Genomic DNA, 19351 nt, shown 5'->3' on the forward strand with positions numbered 1-19351 from the left:
CCCCTAACTGGAGGACGGCAGGACCGCAGCTCGGTTCACACGGTGCGGAGCAAAGCTCTTAAAATGTGGATCCCAAGATCGGGGATCAATTTCAACGGGAGGAAGGATGGGGGGGGGGGTCAAATCATCTCCCCATCACTCTACACATAAGATAGAAAGAGATTGATAGAGAGAAATGCAGGCAGAGAGAAGAGGGCTGAGATAGAAAGAGACAGATACAGACGGACGGACGGCACGATCAGGGATCCACAGGGCAGAAGGAAAGAAAGGATCCAGTGGGAGGGGAGGAAGGATCCACGGGAGGGGAGGAAGGATCCACAGAGGGGGAAGGAAGGATCAGGAGTTGAGCTGGGCTGAACTCACAGCGTGTCCGTCTAAGTCTCCAGCCGAGCGGCAGCAGCTTGGAGTTACTGCGTCCTGCCAATCACAAAAATATGTTTTCAGTTGTGTGTCCTGTTGACAAGAGCGCCACACCTGGGTGGGAGGTTTGAGGAGGAGCCTGGAGGCCAAGAAGCCTGGAGGTCTGGAGGCCAAGAAGCCTGGAGGTCTGGAGGCCAAGAAGCCTGGAGGTCTGGAGGCTCGGTTCTGGACCTCCATCTATGACATAAAGGGCAGGACAACAACACCACACTGTGGCGGGAGGCCTGAGAATGAGGTTGGGGGCCTGGAGGGCAGGAATCCTGGAAGTTTGAAGCTAACGTAGGAGTCTGGAGGTCTGGGTGCTTGAGCTCAGGGGCCTGCAGACTAGGAGGCCAGGACCCTGGAGGTCTTGACCCTGGAGCCCTGAAGGATGGAGGCCGCGTTCTGGGCCTCCATCCATTACATCCAAGCCTGAATGTTGGGAAGGCAGGAAGTCTAGAGGCCAAATTCCATCCATCCATCTACCCATCCACCCACCCATCGATCCATGCATCCACCCATCCATCCATCTACCCATCCACCCATTCATCCATATAAAAACCAAACTTTCTGTTAACGTTAAAGACTGAATTTGTATCTGACCGGTTTCCTAATATATCTGTAAAATGTCAGATACGATGGCGTGAGTGAGTGTCTGCAGAGAGCAAGAGATCTTAAGTGTCTGGAATGAAGAAGCTTCTTTGTGGTCGGTATCAAAGAACATCAGACTAAGGAGGAGATGAAGGTAGAACCAACATGGCACCAGCCGTTACAGGGCGGAGCGCTCCGCTTAGCCGGCAATCAAGTCCAGGGTACCAGGACCTCTTCCCCGTCGGCGAGCTCGTTTTTAAGGTTTCTGGTTTTGGACGAGGATGTTGGTTGTGTTTGTGTGGTTGCATGATGGGGCCTGGGCTGAAAAACAGAAGAAACCTCTCCATCCAATCAATCCAACAGAGAAGATCAGATGGGGCTTTTGAAACCCCGGTACCGACTTGTTGTGAGTGTGTTTGGGGCTGAGGAGCGATCCCCTCCTCCCGACTCCGCCCACTGGAGGGTTCTTTGTCACCGCGCTCGTCTGTCTGTGGCATTTCTCAAGTGTTTGACTTTGAGGGCACTTCCCAGAAGGTAAACACTTGTGCCCGCTGCACGTGACGGAGGCAACCTCGCCGGTAGAAGCAGCCGCCTGCTGGAGGCAGGGAGGTGGGTGGAGATTTGTTTGAGTGGAGATCTGACTTTCGATACCAATTTTGAACGGTGAACTTCGCCTATTGGCCGATACGGAGCACTGACCGTCCATGCGCTGGACACAGTTTGTTTGGGTCAAAAAGCAGCAAATCCAGCCACGGTTCTTTAATCTACCTACTATCTGTCGTGGCGATAGTGGCGCCGCCCCTAGCGGTCGCCTGCGCCGGCACTCCGGTTATCTGCCTGGTTTGGGAACTGTACTGCCCAGGACAGGTGGGCCCTGCAGAGGGTGGTGCGTTCAGCTGAATGTACCACTGGAACTACCCTCCCCCCCTTGCAGGAGTTATACACCAGGAGGTGTAGTAGCAGAGCCCACAGGATCATGAAGGATCCTCCTCACCCCAACAACGGACTGTTTCAGCTGCTGCGGTCAGGCAAGCGCCTCCGCAGTCACACAGCGAGAATAGAGAGACAGAGAGTTTTTTCCCGCAAGCCATTAGAACTGTCAATGCTGACCTCACCAGGGGTCCTAACTGAGCCACACACATGGGCTCCACTACCTTCTGTACTGTATGTAGCATACTGTACCGCATACTGTGTCACTGTTCAGGGTTGTTCGTGATGCCGTATTGCTGCGCCGTACTGTTGTATACTGTGCTGTATTATCCCAAACACTACCTCACTCTATTCACATTCACATGCCACTTTAAGTCACATGCCACTTTAATGCACATATCTGTATATACATAGGCATATTCCCTCTATCTATTCTATTTTATTTATTTTTATTTTTATTGTATTTTATTCTATATATTTTTATTTTATTCTATAAGTATTCAACTTACTGTATTACGTTTTAGGAGTCAGTTAGTCGGCCTATAGAAAGACATTTTTTATTTTTATTTTTTCCTAGGACATATTGTGTGCTATCACCGGCTGCGTTGCATTACATTTCACTGCATATATGTATGAAAGTATGTATATGTATGTGACAAATAAAAATCTTGAATACCAGATGACAGGACTCCTGGTAGAGGATCGATTCATTGAGGATCTTATGATTGCATGACACCATTTCAACCAGATATCAGACGGATGCCCGCGCACTTTGTATTAAATGTCGAATCAGTAAGATTCGCCGTGTGAGGAACCAAACACCGACTTTGAAGGAAAACTCTGGCGTTCATTCAACCACAACCTCCATCGTCGGGAGTCAACACCACTGATCTTCTGAACTGATCCAGTGTCCAGGCGGCTTCAGCCTGACACTGAGCTCCAACAACTTTAATGAGGATGACGGAGGGTAAGAGGGATGGGAACAGTGACAGGCGGGTCCGGCGACATGCGGCCACGTTCAGGGAAATACTGGCTCCATTGCTGTGCTGTCCTGTGCTCCGCCTTCAACATGCCCTTTAGCGCCACCTTCAGTTTCAAGTATTCTACGACTATTATTATCATTAGTACTATTATCCTGATTATTGTTGTTATTATTACCATTGCTGTTAGTATTATCGTACCTTTATTGACATTTTATTTCACTACTATACTGCCACCGCACTGCTATATCATTTTTTATTATTTTTTATTGAATAATATTATTATTTCTACTTTACTTGCCCATATAGTCTCACTAGTTTGAATAGTGTAACTCCCTGTTAACTCCAGTTCATAGATATAAACATACTTTGTTCTTTTTTTTAGAGCTCTTTCTTTGACTTGCACAGTTCTCATTAATAATTAAGCCTTATCTCAAATAAGTTACTTATCATTCACACACACACACACACACACACACACACACACACACACACACACACACACACACACACACACACACACACACACACACACACACACACACACACACACACACACACACACACACACACACACACACACACACACCCTATAGGAAGTTGTGTAGGCGCTGAGCTAACTGCACTACAAAGCCTGGCTGTTCCACAGCCGATGACCCCGTTGTGGCCCCGTGGTGGCCCCCGTGTCTGCGGCGTTGTCCTGTGGTGGAAGCGCTTCCAGCCGGCAGACGCTCTAATTGCCGTCGACGGACGGACAGAGGGAGGGAATAGCGAGGGATGGAGTGGGGGAAAGACGGATAGACAAGCCAATTAGACAAGAAGACACAAACAAATGACAACGGACGAGAAGATCGGGGCCGCCCAAAGTAGCCGGGAGCCAAAAAGATGGAGGAGAACCGACCGAGCAATCAGTCAATCACAGGAACGGATAAATAGATGAGGAACGAAAGCAGAGAGACAGACAGTCAGACAGAGACAGACAGTAGGGCTGGGTTAAATAAAACAGATACTAGAACAGATTGGAAAATCCTAATATTGATGTCATTCAACCACTTTTCCAACTTTAATTAATTCATGTATTAGACTGAATTTGTCCTGTGAAATATTTTTTGTAATTCACGTGGGATGGTGAGGTGAAAAATTAATCTCATTATGCATAAAATATCAATAAATCAATGGAGAATCACACTGAGTCGTCTCCCTGATATCTGATTAAATCAGTACTGAAACGACTCATGACCGGTTGCATCGAAATCAAATCGTGAGATCCTGCCCAACACACAAACAGAGACAGACAGACGCCTTGGTTACTCACACAAGCATGACACCAGAGAGTGGAGGTGATGCTGGGTGGGCCGACTTTACACCATATTTAACAACATTACTTCATCAGGTCATTAAAAGCTTTATTGCCCTCCTCCACTTTTAAAAGGTGGGGTTTTTTTTTTCTTCCATGTGTGATCGCTGGAGCTTGTCGGCACAAGCTCCAGCGGTTCAGTCGCCCCTGGGAACTCACCACCTTCTGTCAACTGAGGAAAATGACATCAGAGTTCTGAGGAAGAAGCTCCCGCATCGTTTTCCAGAACGTTAGAATTTAACTGTAAAGTGTGTCAAATGTTCCCCCGTGGGCATCCATAAAAACGTCACCACACTGAACTCCACCTCCACACGTGCACAGAGTGAATTAATACTGGTTCTGCAAAGCACCACGTCAGGCCAGCATCACATTTTGGATAACATTTGGATTGTAGATTGCTTTTTATTTTTATTCTATTTTTATCCATTTGGGGTGGGGGGGGGGGGGTATTTAACCGTGGTGCAGGAGGATGTTACCTGGGAGACAGTATGGTATTACCTATGGGGCTATAGGGTATTATCTGTGGGGTAAGAGGGTAATACCTGCGGGGTACAGTAGTAGGGTATTACCCAGGGGGGTAGTATGGTATTCCCTGGGGGTAGTGATGTATTACCTGGGGTGTAGCAGGGTATTACTTATTGGGTAAGAGGTTACTAGCAGGGCGACAGGAGGGTATTACCTACAGTAGTAGAATATTATCTATGGGGTAGAAGGGAATTACCTGGAGGGAAGGAGGGTACTAACTGTGGGATAGAAGGGTGTTATCTGGGGGGGGGGGGGGGGGGGGTATTTCCCATGGGGTAGCATGGCGTTACCTGAGGGGTAGGAGAGTACTCCCTAGGGGGCAGGAGGGTACTATCTGCGGGATAGGAAGGTATTATCTGGGGGGGGGTATTTCCCATGGGGTAGTAGGGTGTTACATGGGGGGTAGGGGGCTATTCCCTGGGGGGTGGTAGGGTAATATTTGTAGAGTAGTAGGGTGTTACATGGGGGGTGGGGGGGTATTCCCTGGGGGGTGGTAGGGTACTATTTGTAAAGTAGTAGGGTGTTACATGGGGGGTGGGGGGGTATTCCCTGGGGGGTGGTAGGGTACTATTTGTAGAGTAGCGGGGGGTTGGGGGTGGTATTACCTGGGGCGTCGGAGGCTCCACCTTGCGTTTCTTTTTGTGGTTCTGCTTGTTGGTTCTGGGGTAGACGGTCAGAGCCTCTTGCCACCTGCAGAAGAGGAAGACGTGATGGAACCTTCATCACACACAGCAGCTCCCAGCATGCATTGCAGCAGGTGAGGTATTTATTGACAACAGGGCAACCGGAGCAATGGCCCAAATCCGGTTACTCAGGGCAACTGGGTAACCATTGATATCGAGCTGTCAGTGCATTTAGTAAGTCACCAAGTGTTTAACTGACACAAGTCACAAGCAGGATTTATGGGATATTAAAATGTAGTTATGTTATTAAATGGCCGTCAGTCACATGACTTGTTATCAACACAGAGAGGGAGGTAGAGGAGGGGGTCAGATTACACATTAAACTGGAAGGTAGCGAGTTTACAGCAGGTTACTGTGCAGAATACACCTAGAGTACACAGTCATTATGAGAGAGAGCGAGAGAGCGAGAGAGAGGCAGAGATATACGAAGAAAAACAGAATGACATCCACTTTAAAAACAATAAAGAAAGACCACGACGGACAGACAGAACGACAGATAAAAGGCAGAAGGGCAGACAGGATGACAGACTGAACCACAGACAGAAAGAGGTTCTCAACTGTTCCCAGCTCAGGAGCCACATTAACAAAAAATATTTTCATCAGAGTCAAATTTCTGAAACGTCCCTTTCCTCCGTCAAACCATTATGCATTTAAAAATAAAGCTACTAGTAATATCTTAAGGAATTATTATTATTACCAAAAACATTATTATTACCATGATTTTATTACCATTGCAAACACAAATGTATCATGTATTATTATGAACAACTTATGTACAAATGTATACGGCAGACTGCAAACCACAAGTTACGTAGAGGAAGCGCCGAGCCGACTCGGCGACTCGATGTTGTGTTCTCTGGAATATCACACTTAGAGGAAGTTAAAAGGATTCAATAAAAACGGGGATTGATGTTACAGTTGTTTTTCTATCCATTAGTTGCAGACTGTTGGGGCGCTCGTAGCGTGGAAGCCGATGCAGGATTTGGACACTGTGGTCTCGCGTGGCACGGTTGGTCCAGTGATAGGTTGCAGCTCCAGCTTATTACTTATACACGGTAATAATATCATTAAATATGACTCATTAATACTGAAATGACCCAAAACCAGGTGATCAGCTATTGATCAGTCAGTGAACAGAGCATGGATCACTCGCAGGGAACAGATCTCGATAGATGCACTGTCTCTCCAAGCCAAGTCAAAGGTTGATGTGTGCAAGGGGAAAATCAGTTTTGAATACTGCAGACAACATCTCACACTAAATTAAAATGTTTTATTTCAGTTTAAATAACATTTTAAAGAGCCCAATCCTAATCTTATCCTTAAAGAGACGCATGCCGTTTGCGAGCCGCGGGGTTGAGTAACACTGTACAGACAAAAGACAGACAGACAAAGTGACAACACCACAGACAGGACAACGGACTGAGGTGTCACAGAACCAGAGTCTGTGGTTCTAGGATGTTGGGTCAGATGCATGCTGGGAACAGGACAGGGGCGGAGTGACTCAGACACTGAGCTAAGAATAGCAAGAGAGAGTGTGTGAGAGAGAGAGAATAATGCGTCCTCCACATACATCCCATAATGCCCTTGTGTTTCCCGAGACATGGGCGGAAATCGGGCGGCAACCACGAGGGGATTATGGGACATTTTAATTCCTCACATAGGCAGCTCTGTGTTATTAAACCGTTATAATATATATAAAAACTACAACTAAGCCGCTGATGTTGACCATTGGCAGGGTTGACTGGTCGCTCACCCATTGATGATCTCCTTGCACTCCGCCCGGATGAAGTGCTCCCTGTCGGGGGTGATGACGCACAGGGAGTTCTTCTGGCCCGTCCGCGACTCCCCGTCCACCACGTCCGAGCACTGGTTCATGTTGATGGTTCCCTGGGGCAGCGTGCTGGGCTGTGGGGGAGGGAGGAGGAAGGAGGGGGCGCGTTAGGGAGGGCCGGAGCCACCCGACGTCAGGGGCAGCTGCGGGTTCCCAAGGCTCAAACACCTGCCACCGGCTTGGGTGGTGCCAATGATCAAACCCAAATGTGCTTCCTCAAAATGCTGTGGAGGACTTTTACTTTGAGAGCTCAGAATGACTGTCCTCTACAGTTACTGAAGGAGAATTACAACAACAACAACAACAACGCATTCCTTTATGTCTCCAATAAACCAACAGCAGCAGGTCTTGAAATTCAATTCACGCAGTTTTATGTTTATTTTTGGCTGTAAACTTTCAGGAATTGGAAAATATTGCAAGTCAACAACCATTTAATGCAGAAAAGGTGCAAGCTCCTGCAAGTACTGTAGAATGGTTGAATTTGAGGAAAAACAAATCACCCCCATCCAGTCACCCCCAACAGACCCGCCCTTAATGGTTTTTACAATGTGCAATATGAATATGTAATAATATATATGAGCTCCTGCAAGGTGACACCAACAACAAACTTAATAAACTACTCTGCTTTTCTTTGAGAGTTTTCAAAGTGCCTCAGACAGAAGGAGCGGATTAAAGCACAAATACAACATCAAATATGAGAGAGCGGGATCAGGGCGGGGCAGACGTGAAAGACATACGAAAAGGGATTAGAGCACAGGCAGGAGATTACCACCGTGCCGCGCTAAAAACCAGCAGAGTTTGTTCCTTCAGCGTCAGACACACAGGACGCCGATCGTTTACGGTGAGGGGAAGTGAGGACCTGAAAGAAGCCATCCAGTCAGGCTCTGGTGAACCCACGCACTTCAGAGCCTGACACCGACCTTTAGAAGTGGTCGTGACTTTGGCAACCACGCTTCAGCCGTCGGTTGAAAAGAAAAAGCTGTTGAATGGGAATAATTGTCATAGAGCGATATTTATCCTATGTAATTATAATCCCTTCCAAAGCTCATTTGGTTGACGGGACCACACAAGGCGGTTGACCCAAAAATCTGGTTTCCCTGGGTAACTGTTCTAGCCGGGCCCGGTGCTACAAACAGCTCTCGGCGCGTTCCAAAGTCGAGTCCAGTTCATTTCTCCGGCCCTTCCCCGCCGTCTCAAAGGGCTTTCGCGGGCCCACCCTTCCACGTGGAAGTCGACGGCATCCCGCGGTCTTTAACCCCTCCCGGAAAACGACTGGATCGGCACAAGCCGCTCCCCGCCGCGGTAACACGAGCGCCCGACGCACACGAGCAGCTGTTTGAACAACCTTTGCTCCCTCACTTCCCGGCACTAAAAATACAGGCACGATCACAGGCGGCCCCGTAACGCCACGGGGGTGCTGGGCGGAGGGCGGAGCGCAGCCAGTGTCGAGGCATCGGGAAACCAAGGGGAGGCGGGGCGTCGAGGGCGTAGTGGCGTGTGCGGTGTGAGCGCGGCGTGTGCGGTGTGAGCGCGGCCCGTCCGTCAGCCAGAACCTTGATGTGGACAGAGAGGCTTCTGGGTAAAATGTGTCCCCCTTCGTTAGGCGAGGGCGTTACTGCTAGACTGTTATTCATGATTCCTTTTGAACGGCCACAGTTACTAGATTATATAAAATGTGTTGTCACACCCTCCATCAACATCCTGGTTTCTATCTTCTGACACCGTCAGTAGTGAGGTTGGATATTTCTATAAAACGATGAATGAACCTCGTCGCATCCGGTGAAATATCGTAGTACGCATAACACCCCCAGCTTTCACCCGGGCGAGACCCGGGTGAAAGCTCCTACACAGCGCTGTTGTGACAACGCCCGAAAAAGACACTGCTGGACCAGGACGCACCGGCGGCTCTGCAGTCCAGCTTCCTGAGGCTCGGGACGGGATGGGCGACAGGACAGGACCGGGCGGGGACAGCCGGGTCTGACAGAGCGAGGAGGGGGTGGAGTGAGGCGCATAAGACCGCCGGGACAGCTGGGAGAGGAAGCCAGGAGGGCTGGTTGAGAGAGAGAGAGAGAGAGAGAGAGAGAGAGAGAGAGAGAGAGAGAGAGAGAGAGAGAGAGAGAGAGAGAGAGAGAGAGAGAGAGAGCGAGAGAGAGAGAGAGAGACGTCAGCTTGACCTGAGGGGCCTGTCACCGTCAGATGTGGGGGGGGGGGGGGGGGGGGGATTAGAAACGCTGAGCCGGCGGTCAAGGGACCACAAGCGCACGGAGAAAGCGGGAGGGAGAGAGGCGGCGATTTGGAGTCGTGACGTTGTCTCGCTCGGCCATCTGTCAGCGTAAACAAAGCGAGGAGAGCTGCAAGCAGCCGACGTTTTGCCCTCGAGTCCAAGGTAAATAAATAAATAGTGACTGTTTTTAAGAACTATTTGGGGAATTTAACATGATTATTGATGATAATAATAATAAGTAAATATGCTCAAATCCATTCATTATGTAATTAGATTTAAAAAAATGCCATGAATAAAACCAAATGAACAATGTATGTAGAATTATAAGAATCCTAAGTGTCAAAAGGACTGGAGGCCGAATGAACGGTGAACACTGTTGTTGTATTGACACATGTTCAGTCCCAGATCCTAAAGAAATGCAATCTAGGAAAAATAATAACAGCAGTAAACTCATCTAAAAGAAACAAAGACAGACAGGCAAATAAAGAAATATATTTTCTTTTTCTTCTTTCTTTGCTTTTATTTCAGATTTTCAGGTGAATTAAATGAGCTGTTGTTCCATGTTGGGATATTTTGGGGCAGTGGCTGCTCCGCGGAGCAGCCACGTGGCCGGCGGTTCACAGCACATTCGCCACCGCCGTGTTACACTCATTAAATAAGCTCCATCACTAAAAGCCACGAGACACAGACGGATGCTGTGGAGTGAATGAAGGGAAGCGAAGAACGGACCAAGCTGCGCCCTGAAGTAAACCAGAGAAGCATCATCAAACGACTTGAAATGAAGCCTGAATGAGCAGGAACCTCCAAAGTTGAAGAACTCAATTCTATAGAGGACAATGAAATAGGGTTCAGACGGGGTAGGGTAGATCCTACGGCATGAGGGTCTCACTAGTCGGACACCATGACGTTTGTGAGGCGCCTGGGACTGTGATTCTACAGTTATTCTGATTCACCAGGTTATGGGATTCCATAAAAAACATACTTGGCGTGTACTCAGTACAATACTAGACCACGGGAAACTGTTTCCAGGTTCCCAAGTCCTCACTGGAAAGTTGAATCCAGATCCCTACGTTAGTCCAAATTCCGGTTCAGAAACTGAGAAGCAGCGATGAAGCCAAGTCATCACAAATACCACAAACACAACTTGTACGGTCGTGCACAAGCGGGGGCGTGTCCAGTGCAAGGCTCCAGGTTTGGGTGCACTGGACACGTCTCACACGTACAGGGGCTCACGCTCCGCTCCCCGATGGGCCGCCGCCCCTCCACCCAGAGGCCTTCCTGTCCCCCTTGTCCAGCCTCCGTCCGTCACCCAACCTGGACTCGGCCATTTCTGCCCGGGTCTGCGGGGGCCCACAATGGGGCCCTTTGTGAGGCGGCAACAAAACACACAAATACAATGTGGTATTGTCCAGTCACTGCGGACGACAACCCTTCCCCCCCCTCCGACCCCAACAGGAAATGACCAAGTTTTTGGAGACATGGAGATCGGGCGGGGGCGATAGAGTCGTTTAGCCTTTCAGTGGCGTCATATCAGCACGACATGAATAGTGAAATAGTTCATCGTTGAAGATGATTCTTCAGGAGGTATTGTGTTGAGCCCCCTTCATTAGCAGTGATGAACTATTCCCCAAAACCTCCAGCACCGCTTACAGATATGAAGAGGCGCCAACAGCCGTCCTATTGTGACCGATGCATGGAACTGATGGCGCCTGGGTAAACATCTGATTCCGCCTCCCAAGTGGTTCAGAGGGAGGTCCGCGTGCACGTCTGGACGACCGCGTTGGACGTGAACGACTCTGTCCAAGGAATTTGGAAGGACCCAGTGGAGAGTCCAGAGGATGGGCGTGGTGAGTCACTGTCAAGTGTGGGAGCGGGGGGGTGAGGGGGGAATGCAAGCGTGCCAGCCCTACAATACGTGTTGCCGTCGGACATGAAGCTACCTGAGGAGCGTTGCTACGTAGGCACCGAGGAGACGCCGGGCAGTGACGCCTGCAGGTGCCAGGTGTGGCAGGGGGCGTGGCCCCTCACCTGGGCGCTGCCTCGAGATGCAGCCAGATGCATTACAGCCCGATGAGCGCACTCTGACGCAGCGGTGACTAACACCCAAATTAAAAGAAAAACAAAACAAAAAAAAAACCCCACACAACTTTCTGTAACCCTTCATGAGGACTGCACGATCGCTCCAGAGCGCGCGGCCTCCGTTCTCTCACACGGCGGACTGCAGCGGCTTATCAAGATGATCTCGGATGTTTAGGAATCAAACCGCTTCCACTTCTGCAATGGCAGGATTTTGATCTGCAGGGCTGTAATAGAATTGATGTGACCGCCTTTCTGCAGAGCCAGACATCCCAAAATCCCAACATCCCTCCAACGACGCGCGGGGAGAGAGTTTGTTGGAACGTTATACTTAGAACTCGTCAAGGAGTGTGTGACACGCTCCGCAACTGGAAATTACCACTTGTGTTTTGCGGGCCGCTTTTGACACCTACGTCACTCTATTCCATAATGATAATAATAATAATAATAAAACATGGCGTCCTTGACTTCATGTGGTGCCTACGCAAGTGGAGTCACACTCAAAGAAAAGTGACAATTTAGAGTTTTGCATAATGACACACGTGGACTGGATTATATTCCAAATTCCAACTCTTCCGCTCTCGCTCTGCATCGCTGGGCAGCTTCCGCACACACTTTCATTTTTTGGGTTTAGCAACTTGCTTTCAAAAGCGGAGTCCATTTTGAACGTGCAAGACAGGTTTGGTAAAAAGCCAAACCCGGCTGGCACTCAGTTTACTCTGCCGGACGGGAGTCTTTGCCGCGGGTGCTGAGCTGGGCCGAGCCGTCTCCCCTCTCCCGGACGGGGCCACCTGAGCTCATACTTGTCAGGGAGTCAAACCCTCGGAGTCGCAGTGTGTTTGACGACCTCAGGGAAGCACGTGGAACGTAGATATGAAGCTTCCAGCGCATCGGAGGAGACTGGGTGACATCACCGAAAAAAATGGAAATATTCAAGCGAGGAAGGTGTTCTGTCGTCACCGTTTGAATGCATGCGCCGCTTATCTCAGATGAGGCAATGGTGTTAGGATGCTGCCAAGACCCCGAGCACTCCAAGGAAACCAGCCATAGTTGTTGTTGTTTTTGTTTGTTTGTTTTTTATTTAATTGACTTCACGCCGAGCAGTAGTAAAGTCAATGAATCCGCGTATTATCGGAGGCATTGTGGGGGCAACGGGCTGTGAAGTTGCATTTCCCCGTTGCCCAAAGGCAAAGTCACAGCAACTTTTACTTTCCACAGAAAGCGCACGGGGACGCCGGACGGGGTAATCACACCCTGTACGAGAGGGATCACAGGAATGTTTCCATCACTATCCAAACGATATAATTGTATAATCAACGACATAATATTGAGCGCAGAAAAGCCTCGTCCAAAGCGGCACAAGCAGGTCAAGAAAACAAATGACCTCGCTCTCGACACCCTTTCCTCCGCCGACGGAGTGTGTTGGACTCCGGGCGAGGTGAAACAAATCACTGCGCCCCGGGGGGGTGGGGGGGGGGGTGGATGGCAGCGTTCCATCACGTCTCCAGATGTGCATTTATTCATTTATGAACACCTGTAATTTGATCAGTAACACCTGTTTGGTATCGCGGTCGCCGCTTTGTTTGTTTGTCTTAGCAGCTCAGAACACAAAGGAATTATGACGGAAACGCGCTCGGCGTTTACGACATCAGGAAAAAACAAAAAAATAAAGAAAAACACGAGAGGGAGCTTCCAGGGAGTGCTGCACCCGTCCAAAAAAGCGGCTCTGGGTGGGGTCTTGAAAGGGGGGGCGGAGCGCTCGGCTGACAAGCTGGCACCGGCTCCCCGGCGTGGACGAGCTTGGGGATCTGAGCTTCCGCTGATTGGAAGCGATAACGCCAGCGAGGCTGCGAGTCCCTTAGCGACTCGGGACAACACGGGTAAACACGCTTGGGTTTAAAAAAATAAATAAATAAAAATACAATACAAAGCCAAGAACTACCTCCATGGGGGTGGTCCTCAGGTGCCAGAAGGTTGAACTGAACGCCCTTGGAGGGCCACGCTGCACAACCTCTGGCTTCTCTCACTAATGCACTCATTAAACTAGAAAACCAACGGCCGCAAACAAACGCTGTTGCCGGCGGTTACGCGTCGGCGCTTGACACCTGCGCCTGCGCTGGTTCCTCGTCTCGCCGCTTGAACAATGGGTTCCCCGCAGCCTGTCTTGCCCACGCTTCCTGGGACGAAGTTGTCCATTGACCCTCTCCTCCAGAAGAGCCTACGAGACAACGGGACACGGCCCTTTTTCGGCCTCGCCAGCCCCGGTGTCCTTCAGCTGAGCGCTCGCTTTGCCTGGGAGAGGGGGGAGAGGACTTTGGTGACGTCGCCCACAGAGCTTCTCCTGAACGTTAAACGTAGGTTAGCGCCGCGTCCCGGCTGCTGTTATTTTTGATTTGTTTGGACAGCCACAGTAGTTATGTATTTACCATTACTACTCCGCAAGATGGTCTGGGTTTGGTTTTACGTCATTTCTTTGGCACCAGCTCAGCCCTACCACCTTTGCCTCCCTGCACGCACTCGTCCGTTTGTATTAAAATCACTTTCCATGAATCACCAGTGAAACTGCCGCTCTTGTTGTCCTGTCTGATCATAATTTTACCATCTCTGGGCCGTGCGATCCTCCCTCCCCCATCGTCGTGGATGTAACACCCACAAGGGGCAGGAACGAGCCACGAGCAGGAATCTTGACACGGTCTGTCGAACCGAACGCCAGGCCCAGTCTCCTCTGAGGAGCTCGGCGCCGATGGCGGCAAAGAGGAGGAGGAGGAGGAAACCAGAAAGGATGATGGCTGCTCCCGTCACAAGCAGCTCCGCCAACGACACCGTGAGCTCAGCTGACGGCCTTTTGAAGAGCAGTTCCATTTCAAGTCACGTGTGCGAACGTCCGACGCAGGATTTCAATGAAGAAAAAAAAAAAAAAGTTGCGGCAAGAAAGAAAAGTTGAGTTGCCGCATATTGAAAGCTCAGCTGTCAATGGTTTATTTCTGCAACATTTTGTACATCACACACACACACACACACACACACACACACACACACACACACACACACACACACACACACACACACACACACACACACACACACACACACACACACACACACACACACACACACACACACCTCATTCTACAGGAATGCGTTTGAACGCCGCAGCAGAGGAACTATGCAGCCGCTCAGAGCTGCTTCACCGCCAGCGCAGAACAACGCAGTCCAGCTTCAGGAGAACGACGCCAGAGTCAAGTTCTGCTGCGGCGGCGGTGGCGTCCAGGTTTCTGGCACGAGGACGGCGGCCCTGAGAGAGCAGAGCTGGGCCGTTCCCCATGCTATCACTACCTGTCCGATTTCACAGGGCTTGACATTAACGGTTGCCCCAGTTGTCCGTGGCCATCCGGATTTGGGTCATTGTCAACCGTCTATTCCACAGCTGACAGACTCAACTAACGGTGTCAAAATAAATTTGCGTTAACTGGACCCCATGGAAACCCCCGAAGGGCCGGCACCTGGACTACGGGCCACGCCTTGAGACGCCCTGGTTGACATTTGCATAAAAAGATGAACCATGAACAGGGAGAGACCGGTAAAAAAAAAAGTGCCCAGAGAGAGAGAGAGAGAGAGAGAGAGAGAGAGAGAGAGAGAGAGAGAGAGAGAGAGAGAGAGAGAGAGAGAGAGAGAGAGAGAGAGAGAGAGAGAGAGAGGAGAGAGAGAGAGAGAGAGAGAGAGAGAGAGAGAGAGAGAGAGAGAGAGAGAGAGAGAGAGAGAGAGAGAGAGAGAAGAGAGAGAGAGAGATCTGATTTTACTAGATTCCCAGGTCAGGGAAGTTGACCTTGGTTTCCATGGTGACGTGAATGGAATGGTCGATGTAAAAGTCACTTTAAAGGGAAACAGTCTGTAAAACACAGCGGGCACACAGGACTCCACCCACAGCGCCGACCAATCAGAATCCACCGCCCTGACGACCAGCCAAATCCAAGACAACTACAACAATGTATCGCCATGAAATGCCGTAAAATCCAACTAAACTGCCGTGTGTGTGTGTGGTACAAAGTGGCATCTCATCTAAAATAACTGATTTACTGACGGACCAAGACATGCACACACTATATATATATATATATATATATATATATATATATATATATATATATATATATATATATATATATATATATATATATATATATCGGCCATTCTTGTCTACGGTTTTCCTAACTAAAATGTTGACAGTCCCCTCAACCCTTAAAAATATATATATAATAATAATAATAATACATTTAATTTGGGCATTTTCATAATCTGGCCTTCAGCTCAGCCTCCAACATTGTTGTTTTGAGTGAACACCATTTGAATTTCTCTTACATGCGTGTTCTTCTTCTTCTTGCTTTTTAAAGTGGTAATCCCTGAGATTATTTTTTTAAGATGGCATTTTTTAAGAAGCAGCTGTTCAATGTATCTGCTGTGTCCATTGTTGGTGGCATTACATTTGCCATTGCCATTACAGGCAATGAAGCTATGGTCACTAAACTGTCACAGTCACAAAAAAAAGAAGAAAATATATCCTGCACCTCAAGTGACCCAGACGAGAAACTTTGGAGGAAAGAAAGTGACGCCTTAAAAGCTGGATGTTGGGCAACAAACGCTGCCGTTTTGCATGGAATTCTGGGACTTTTAGTGTAATTCACCTCACACAGATGATCTGTTGTTTTTATTGTTATTATTATTGTTATTAGGGGGCCAGACTGCAGGGCTGAATCAGTATTGCTAATGCTTTTTTTTTTTTTTTTTGTCTTTTTTTAATCTTATCAGCGTTTTTCGGGCTAAAAGTATCTGGAACACGACAACCACAGGTTGCGGTCTCGTTAGAGCTGGGACGTTTCAGATGTCTCGTCATTTGAGTTTGATCAATATCGATGTACGATCGATGTGTATGAGTGGAAAAGTGTTGTAATTTCACGCGAACAAGAACATTGCGGCGATTAGACGAGTTTGAGGAGCAGGACGCTTCGTGACATCAACATCCCAAGTTATACGAGTCCAAGCTTCGTCTCTCAGAACCCATTAGCCGCTTGGGGCACGTAGACAGACAACTGGAGCCGACGCTGCGTTTAAAGGAAACTCGGAAAACTGTAACTCGTGCTGCGTTTTCGCACCGCGGGAAGTTCCAAGCACCTTTGGGGGAAGCGTCCGTTTCTTTTGTGTCCGCACGGCGTGATCCAGGAACGATCGGAATTGTTGAAACACCGTTTTTTGTGGGACACTTGAACTAAACAACAAAAGAGGCACATTCAGTGACGCACAGTTAGTGCACGGTGATCGGTCCAGACGAAAGTCCACGGTGCTCGTTCGGACGCGTGAAAAGGTTTATACTTTTAATTTAAAGTAAACATGTCTTTATTTATACTTATTAGAAAAAAATAAAAACATTAAATGGATTCAAAAAAATAAAAAACAGCGTCGCTCTGCCCCGACCTCGCATTGGCCCGGACGGAGCCAGAGGAGAAGTGGATATATATATTTATCGTCATTATTATTATTATTAGGTCTTTGTGAGTGACCAGTCCTGGTGCTTGTGGTTCTGGGACCACAGCTGTAGGTCCTGGAGGTCCTACACCCCCCACGCAGCCTCGGTACTACAGCGCTTCACAAAGTGGGCCAAGGGGAACAGGGGAACCGGTTCAGCCGGGGCCTCGCCCCCCCCCCCCCCCCTCGCCTGGCACGGCGGTGGGAGCCGGGCGCTTCTCCAACACCTTTTATAATCCTCATCCCGAAAAAAAAGAGAGAAGCCGCACAAACACTGCTCGCCCACGGGACACTTCCAACCACAAGAAGACGCCTTCGCATTCAGCCGGGTTCTGCAGGAATCAGCCCACATGGTGAGAAGCACCATTACATAAGAGCTGCAACCGGGCTTCAAATAACACCCTGGGAGCTGCGGAGCGCTGCCAAGACCTCAGCGAGTCGGCACCGACAAGCCAGTCAGGCAGAAAGGAAGGCAGCGCGGTGGTGCTGGCCGTGGGGGGAACGGGGGGTAGATTAAAAAAATAATAATAAAAAAAATAATGTTTCCGCACAATGCGGCTCAAAGCCCGGGCTCTGCAACCGAGCTGGACGCCAGCGGACCGCGGAGACCGGCCTGGACGTTGGGTGCCAGTCCTCTCACCGGTCCCTCTTTCTGGTGGTTATTGTATCGGTTGGAGGACATCACTGCATCAACCTGACACAGGACTCGACACGGATTCACATTTACAGAAACCATTTGGTCGCAAATACCTCATGTTTATCGTCCAAGGAGCAAAGCAAGCGCTGGCACACAGGACGGTGCAGCCTTGGGGAAGTGTATTTTGGCCATAACTGAATTTAACTTGCTTCTGTATCTGCTACAGCTGGAGGACTTCCAACAACATGGCAGCCACAGTGGATAGATACTTTATTCTTCCCAGAAGGGAAATTGCAAAGCAGCTTCTTAACTTAGTTATGACGGGATGATGGATACAGGCTCCTGGTTTTGAAGGTACTTGGAGAAGATACGTTTAGACAGCAGTGAAACCAGCAGGTCGGCATGATGGCCGTGTTTGTTTATTAATATTCCTGTCAATTATTCTAACCTCACAGTTCATCAAAAGTCACATTACATTTTTCAACATTATGTTTTCACACGGGCGTTCCATCGGTAGTCGGGGTTTGTTAGGTTCGGTTTCTTTCTTAAAAAACAGTAAAATCACAGGAGGCAGCGCTAAGCCGATTTGGAGCCGGGGCTGGGCACGGGCCACGTCTGGTGCGAGGGCCGCCCACCGTGGGAGGCTCTGGGGCCTGGACCGGGCTCTTAACAAACAGGGCAAGATCACCCAACAACAACGGAACGCTGGCCAACGCACTCGCAAGTTGTGTGGATTTTTTACGAGCAGGGTTGAGCCCTGAACCGAGGCCTGGGAACAACAACAGTTGGGGAAAAGGTCTGAAGAGTTCCTTCAGTCCAATCTACCTTCAGCTGAAGGTCTTATAACGTGGAAAACAGGCTGCGTTCCGAGCACTGAGGCCTACCGAAATTACAGTTTCAACACTGTACCAGATCAAGGCTATAAAGTGCATTTAACAGGGGATTTGAGTGAAATTTAAGACAAATGTTCCTTTTCAAATTCATATGAATGTGGGTTTTCATTGGAAGGAAAAGTGTAAATCCCCCTCAACGTCAAATTTCAGATTCTCTTTTTAAATCCGGTTTATAATACAACTTATTTAATACTTTTCCAGACCTCTCCATGTGGGGACCCTGGCTCTCCTCATGCAGGGGAGCCTAATAATATCCCAGAGCAGAAAGCTGACCCCGGCAGGTGGCTGATCTAGCAGGTCGCCAGGCGGAGGTGAAGACCGAGTGGAGGGGTTAAAGGTCAGCGGTGCACCGGCACCTGTCGCGGTGCTGACAGATACCAGGATGCAGCTGTGAACCCCTCCCCCGCCCACCGGTCCCAGACCCAGGACCTGGACCCGGGGCTAGCTTACAGCTGGATGTGATCCAACGTAGAGGTCTTAGCGACGTGACGTAACTAATCATGTTGGCCGCCGTCCTTAAAAACAACACCCATAGCTTACAGCACAGGGAAGCAATCTGTCCAAGACACTTCAGCGGCGTAACGCGTTAAAAAAATGACCTCGGACGGCAATCCAAACAGGAATTCAATTTGGCGTTTTGAGACCAAACGGCGGGCCACTCTACGATGGGATGCTTGTTGCCGTGCACCAATAGCCCTGGCGTGG

General features: G+C 49.2%; 1 protein-coding gene across 4 annotated transcripts in view; it reads right to left on the reverse strand.

Moving 5' to 3' along the window:
• LOC307245906 (myosin phosphatase Rho interacting protein) overlaps positions 1-19351 on the reverse strand; it is a 74032-nt gene that overhangs the window by 29264 nt on the left and 25417 nt on the right. For all 4 annotated transcript variants that reach the window (XM_080021641.1, XM_080021640.1, XM_080021643.1 and 1 more), the window contains exons 4-5: positions 7219-7370; positions 5388-5472 (exon numbers count right to left, since the gene is read on the reverse strand). In XM_080021641.1, coding sequence (XP_079877767.1) covers positions 5388-5472; positions 7219-7370 — 237 coding nt within the window. The remainder of the gene's footprint in view (positions 1-5387; positions 5473-7218; positions 7371-19351) is intronic.

Source organism: Zeus faber (genome assembly GCF_960531495.2).
Source record: "Zeus faber genome assembly, chromosome: 20".
Lineage (NCBI taxonomy): Eukaryota > Metazoa > Chordata > Actinopteri > Zeiformes > Zeidae > Zeus > Zeus faber.